Source organism: Chenopodium quinoa, unplaced genomic scaffold (genome assembly GCF_001683475.1).
Source record: "Chenopodium quinoa cultivar QQ74 unplaced genomic scaffold, ASM168347v1, whole genome shotgun sequence".
Lineage (NCBI taxonomy): Eukaryota > Viridiplantae > Streptophyta > Magnoliopsida > Caryophyllales > Amaranthaceae > Chenopodium > Chenopodium quinoa.
The window spans coordinates 874,638-882,102 of NW_018742607.1; the positions used below are offsets into that span (position 1 = coordinate 874,638).

The window sequence follows — 7,465 nt, forward strand, 5'->3', positions numbered from 1 at the left end:
TAAAATTACAACATTGTCCTTGTCAAAAAAAAAAAAAAAAAACATTGTCATTTGGCATGAATTGAAATATAGAAGTTTGGCTTGAATAATGAATACTTTATTAATCTCCATCTCACTACGTTGAGATTAGACTCAGCTTGGCTATTGGCCAACGCTGCACGGCAACAGTGCAAACTATTTTTGAAATTTTTTGGCGTTGCTTTAAATTCATCTATGCCACCCTTTAACAAAAAAGGCTACAAGACACTGAAGAAAAATCCAACTTTTATATTGTCCTTTCGGCCGTACATGATTTGGTACGTGCTGTAAGCCAGTAACATGTCAATTGAGAACAAACTCAAACTCATCTTACCATTTCTGCCGTAAAAAGTACTACAAAAGAGCAAATTAACCAAGCTATCTGCCTACCTTTAAAGTATCAATTACAAATGTACTTGGTCATAGATTCTCAATGGCGAATTTTTTAGCACTAAACTCGTGAAACTACAAAAGGTAAGCTGCAAACAAAGCAGTTCTGTAATCAGTTGAGCAGAAACTAACGTTTCTTCTTGCTTGCTTTGGCAGCACTCGATGGGCTTGCAACAAGGTACACAAAAAGAGAGACTATGGAAATAACTGAGACTAAAGAACCATATTTAGCCAGCAATCTCTGCAATTCCAGTAAACACAAGGTATTAGTATTTTGAAAAACAGGGGAAAAAAAAAAATTTATACAAGGAACAACTTATGATAAGAAAAATCATGTACCTTAGCCTGAAAGATCCATAGCGCCAACAATTTATAATCAACAAGATAAATGAAAATTCATCAGTGAACATGATACATAAAATATCGGGGAAAGTTGTAAATATGTTCTGAGACACTCACCCAATCGAATTTAGCCTCTGGGGGTCTGTCTTCAAGGATGTCCAAAGGAAAGATTGGCGTGGAATACGCTTCCTACACAGTACATTTCAACTCCATGAGTTTCTAATAAACAGAACCCTACTGAGTGTTTCAAACATGGGTGTTTTGAGCTTCAAGGTGAATTCTCTTCTAGCACCAAAAGTCACCCTGACACTAGGCAAAGGATTTTCCCGTAGGCATGTGGCAAGTCATAGTCCCACCCCCAAGGAATTAAAGGAAACTAGCATAACTTTCCAGACCATCTATCGATTACTGCTACTGGTAAATCAAGAATGACATAATACTATATATGGTACTTATGGTGGTTGGACACAAAATTTGATCACAGGTAAGGTCATAATGGTAGAGAACTAGAGACCACAATATGAGATCCTTGAGCACATGGCCTTCATGGTAATAGACTAATAGTATGACATGGAAGCTTATATGCATTTTGTAGCCACCAGTCATCACGCAAAATTAGCCAAGTACCATTAAGGGTTGGGGACAATAGAGGTCAACGATAAGCAATATGATTTACGCACATGAACCAAATATGACCCACATTTACACCTCATTACAAGTAAAAAAAAAATAAAAAATAAAAAATAAAAAAATCCCAATTTACTTCACCTACAATTGTGCCCTTTCTTTAATACTTGGCTCAATTCCTCATTTCCAACAGATGCCTTATAATCCCTTGCATAAGTCAAATTGAGGCAAGTAATAGGTCTGGTTTAAGTATGACTACGGGTAGATAACTCAGGCTACTCAGCTTGACATTCAGCTGAAATAGTCCCCAAGGTAAATTGAACTTATGCCCTCATCTACTAGAATAAAGTGATATTTAACCATCATAGAGAAATTGCAATAAATATTAAACCTGGAGAGCAGCTTTAGTTGGAACACGATATTTGATCACAGCTGGTGCACCATGGAACTTTCCTTTCACTTTGGCTTCCAACTCAAAAGAGTGTGAAACAAGAGCACCACTGGCAACAAAAGAAAGGGTTTACTTCAGATCCATTGAGCTTTATTACACAGGCATTTTAGAATATAATATGATAATGATAATGAGTAACTAACACATCAAGTCTCTCCCATGAATTAGAGGTTTTGCCATCTATGATATCAAAAGCATCTTCAGGCCAGCTCTCATCAGTCAGGCTTACATCATACGCCGTCCTGAGAATATACAGAACAAAAGAGGTCATTTGTGTTCATATTTTTCAAGGAAGAGCATCAACCATCATGGAAGACAATAAGCTATTGCATTGAAACTCAAAACAGATCAAAGGAAGGCCATCAAGTAAATTTAGCATTTGAAGCATATTGAGTATTGACCACCAAGTTTAGATAACAAGAACAGGCAATGACAGGAGAAATCAAATATTCTCAAGCATCAAAACAATAAAACACAAAGCTTTAATGATAAATTCATAAATAATACAGATTGGTAAAGAGCATTGAACATGAAATATTCACCCATTCCAAGCGTGCGACAGAAACAAACCCAAGTGCACAGCTAAAAGATCTGCAGCTTTGCCATCTCCGAGAATCCAAGACAATAAGGACAATCTTATATATACTTCACATCAGCGACTTTCAACATACATCAGACGCCAAATAGTAACTACATAATCTATTTCATAAAATTTTCTTTGCACATTAACTTCCAAAATCTATCAACACTCTACATAATGCACAGAGGTCAATACAATAAAGCACCATGAGAGCCAGACAACAGAAACTTCATAAAGACCTTCAGTTACTCTCCTTTAAGAATCTTCATGACCCCTGTTGTCTTGTAATTTCATTTTTAAGATTGGTCTCATAACATTTAGATTCAACTTTATTCCATTTATGATTGTATCCAAAGTTAATCTTGAAAACAATTTTACCAACATGTTTTCCCTTTCAAATTACGAATTCCACAGAAAATATATCTTCTGGTTACATTTATTGCTACTCTCATTCATTGAAGGCTCTTCAATATGGTTAACTAAAGTGAAGTTAGCAGACACAAAAATATTTGGTCCATGTCAAGTGAAACTTCTTATATACACCCGGGTGCAACAAGGATTTTTTTGTCCATTTGATGATTAAATGAGTAATAACCATCAAAATGAGCAAAAAATACTCTTAAGTGCACTTTGCACCCGGGTGTTATTAAGAATTTCGTTAATCAAGTGACACCCATAACTTACATAAGGCAATACATTCATTATTTAAATATTAAGCGGTTCATGAACAAACCGATAAATACTGGTAAGTGATGCCAACCATACTTATAATTAGCAATTTGGCTCACACTAAACATTTACAAAAATATAAGGTTTAAGCAAAATGCTCAACTGAAACTAGAGATTTTAAATTAGACCGGGAATTTAAAAGAATTTGGTTAGTAAAACTAAAGTAAAAAAGCTTAAACCAACCCCCTTCTTTCTCTCCTTTGTCACTTTGTGCTTTATTGCGCATTCATGTTTTATCATTGTATCACTAAGACTCTAAACCAAAGTTCTTTGAAAGTTGGGCTGCTAAGCTTAAAAAGTAGTGGATAGTGGTCATAGCAAAAAGAAGCCACATTTATTTGTGTTGCAAGTTGCAATAGTGAGTAAAATAGCATTCAGTTGAACATAATCTACCAGGTATTTCATGTTTATACTTGTAATTTTAAATTAATCTACTCGTGATTTTATACTTCTGATTTTAAAGACTCAAGACTTCAAGTGTAAATTTAAAACACTCTACAACCATGATGGAAATCCAAGTCCTGTGTATCACTGGATCTCTTTCTCCCGATGTCCCTTCCATCCCCACTGACACCAACTCCCTCTCTGTCTATCAATATCTACAAGTCTGTCTACTATCTATGTAAAAATGTCATTTACTAGTTAAGAGTACTTGTAAAAGTTCCCGTTCAATCTTCATCCTGCTACCTGAAAGGGATTGCTATTTTCCTTCTTGGTTAGAATTTGGTTTGGCATGGAATAATCAAAGTGACAACATCCCAAGCTACCAGATGAATGGGTGAAGAAATTGCAAAATTCAATAAAGGTCATTAAATATTAATGGTTGCTTCATGGAGAAATAAGAAGCTCAGCTGCTATCCTCTTGCTTACAACCAATGGCTCAATAAATAATTGCCAGGAAAAAAGGGATCTTTCAACAAAGATAAACAGGGAAATAACCAAGAGAGAATCAAGTACTCTATCTATGATAATCTTAAATGAATTAGCATTACTCTAGACGATCCTGAATTGGGAATAAAATGTAGGCTTTTTGGGAAAGTTTTTTTACTTAATCAACCAAATATTAACATATGAGATTATTTTCTAAGACATAGCATAACATTTCAATATTCTATCAATACACAATATCTTCTTCAACTATCAATGGCAGGCTTTGTCGGCATCTTACGGAAGATCTTAATTGACCAAAACATTAAGGGGGCATTAGGTATGAATAATAGAAATGGAGTGGAAACGAAACAAATAAAGAGGGAGGAAAGGAATCATTTAATACTTACTTTTTTATTTGTTTGGTTTAATCATGCAAAAGAATCACCTAAAACTATCTCCCTTTATTTTTGATTGACGAGAGTAAGGGTAATTGTTACCTAAGATTTTAGAGAGGTAACAAATGGGTGGAAACCATAACCCTTAGGTAACGGTAATTGTTACCCAAGCCACCCAACCAAACACTTTGTAACGGTAATTGTTTTATTGAATCCGTTTCCAACCCAAAAAAAACTCTCACCAAATATGCTCTAAAATTATCCCGCCGTCATCAACTCGCATATTATTCAATATTCTATCTATACAATTTTCTCGATCATCAATCGAATATATAGATTGCATTATGCCTTGACATCAACACAATGTGTCTAATTAAACTGAATAACAGCAATAGATCTAGCTTATTACTACTCACTCAACAAATCAACATTTCACCTTCACTCTAGAGGTGATGCAGAAAACTTAAAATTATTATATTCTCAATTTCATTTCATTCAAAAAAGCTTGGCAAATAAAATCAACAATTAAATACAAATCCAATCAAAACCTAAAACAAATTTCATAAAATTAGCTCGAAATTTTCGTTCTAATATACCTAAATACACAATCAATCACAACAAAATCAATCATCATAAAACAAAAATGAATAAAAAAGTCAACGAACACAATCGACTGAAAAGTAAAACGACAAACTCAAGCAATCAAAGAACCCTAGATCCATAAAATCAAATTGATTAAGGGTAATTAAATCGAATAAGACAAGAATGATAGACAAGATGATTACGCAGATCCTTCGTTGTAGATATCGATGGAAACAAGAACGCGTTCGGCACCAGATTTCAGGCGCTTGAGAGTGGCTTTCTTGTGAGCGACAATGAAGGGTGCATCGGAAGAGGCAACAGCGGAAGATACTGCGAGGAAGAGGAGAGAGAAGGAGATGAAGAGTGAAGCGTGGAGAACGCGATTCGCCATTGATGAAGCTCGAGGTTTTGGTTTACGAAGGTGAGAGTCAGCTGAGTGGGTTGAGTTTGTTTGTCCGAGTATACAAAAATCACACAATTAGACGTCTATATAAGTAGCCTAATTTACATTTTCGAGCACCTAAGGTTTCACATAATTTCACTTTAGGACTTGTTCTTTTCACCTAAACACAGAGAGATTTGATATGAAATTTTTAAGATCTGATCTGGTATAATCTGAATTTTTTTATCTAGTCTGATTTGATCTGATTTAACAATTTAATGAATCATGCTAAGTTCGATGAGTTTATTCATTCGAAGTGGGATAATAATGTCCCGATTATCCCATTCCTTCGAACCTTTGCTGAATTTTTGTCTTCATGGAATAAAGAAATTTTTCATACATTTTTAAGAAGAAAGCCGAGTTGTGGGCTAGACTTGATGGTGTGTAGAAGAGGTTGGCTACAGGTCGTGAAAGGCACCTTTATCAAGCTAGAAATGAAATTGAGAAGAGATATGGATGATATTTTGAATCAAGAGGAGATTTTGTGGTTTCAAAAATCAAGAGTTGAGGCTCTTAGGGATGGAGATTGCAATACAAAGTTTTTTCATTTATCAACCATTATTAGAAGGAGGCAAAATCGAATTAAGTCTCTTCAAAATGCAGAGGGTGTGTGGATTACCTGTCCACTCTTAGTGAAGGATATGGTTGTGAATTATTGGATCAATGTTTTTAAAGAAGAACCAACTTCCTTTACTGGAGAACGTTTGCTGCTTGATCACTTTCCGCACATTGGTCAGGAAGTTGGGAGTTGATTTCTCGACCGTTTACAGGATGTGAAGTGAAGAAAGCCTTGTTTGGGATGAAGCCGTTTAAAGCCCCTGGGCTCGATGGTTTTCAACCGCTTTTTTTCAGAATTATAGGGAGTTGGTAGCCCCAAACCTGATTAGTCTTGTAAAATATGTTCTTGAAGGAAAATCTTTTCTGGAAGGGTTGAATGATGCTTTCTTAGTCTTAATTCCAAAGATGGAGTCCCCTCAAAAACCGAATCACTTTAGACCAATTGAACTTTGTAATATCACTTATAAAATTGTGACTAAAGTTATTGTCAATCGGTTAAAACTGTTGTTACCAACCCTTATCTCTCCAAACACAATGAAGCTTTGTGCCAAAGCGTCAAATTACGGACAATATAATCATTGTTCAAAAGATGTTGTATTCTATGAGGCGGAAGCAAGGTTTGATGGCGGTCAAGATTGACTTTGAGAAAGCTTATGACAGGCTTCGTTGGTCGTTCATTAGAGAGTCTCTTATGGAACTTCGACTTCCTCAATCAATGGTGGATATTGATATGCAATGTGTTACGTTGGCAAAATTGCAAATTCTTTAGAATGGTGAACCAACATCGAGCTTCACTCTGAGTCGTGGGATTAAGCAGGGAGATCCCCTCTTTCCATATCTCTATGTAATTTGTATGGAAAGGCTAGCTCACCTTATAGAACATGAGGTGAAATTTGGGAATTGGAAGGCAGTGGGCGCTAGTAGAAGAGGCCCGGATATCTCCCATCTTGCGTTTGCAGACGACCTTATCCTTTTTTGTGATGCTTCTGTCGACCAAGCATTGTGTTTAAAGGGATGCTTAGATAAATTTTGTCGAGCTTCTGGGAGTAAAGTAAGTTTTGACAAGTCCTGTGCTTATTTCTCAAATAATATTGATATTGATGTGCGTAATTCTATTTGTGATACTTTGGGGGTAAGTTGCACAGATGATTTGGGAAGATATCTTGGTGTCCCTACGATTAATGGTAGGACAAAAAAGCAAGATTATCAATACATTGTTGAGAGGATTAATTCTAAGCTTGCTAGCTGGAAAAAGAAAACCTTGTCATTAGCAGGCCAAAATACTTTAGCCCAAGCTTGTCTCTCATTAGTCCCTTATTTCATAATGTAGAACACGAAGATCCCAAAATCAGTTTGTGATGAAGTTGATAAGAAGACTAGACGATTTTTATGGGGTGGTGATGAGGAGCATCGAAAGGTTCATCTTGTTGCTTGGGAAACTGTCACTAAACCTAAGGGTGAGAGTGGTCTAGGTCTCTGTT

The 7,465-nt window shown here is 35.8% G+C and overlaps 1 protein-coding gene across 1 annotated transcript; it reads right to left on the bottom strand.

Moving 5' to 3' along the window:
- Positions 1-247: 247 nt before the first annotated feature.
- Positions 248-5,457, bottom strand: LOC110721209 (translocon-associated protein subunit beta-like). The gene is made up of 6 exons (XM_021900359.1): positions 5,188-5,457; positions 1,972-2,070; positions 1,769-1,877; positions 868-939; positions 748-753; positions 248-649 (listed from the first exon to the last, which is right to left on the bottom strand). The coding sequence occupies exons 1-6, from the start codon at positions 5,373-5,375 to the stop codon at positions 536-538; spliced, it is 588 nt and encodes a 195-aa protein (XP_021756051.1). The 5' UTR covers positions 5,376-5,457; the 3' UTR covers positions 248-535.
- Between the last annotated feature and the right edge of the window lie 2,008 nt (positions 5,458-7,465).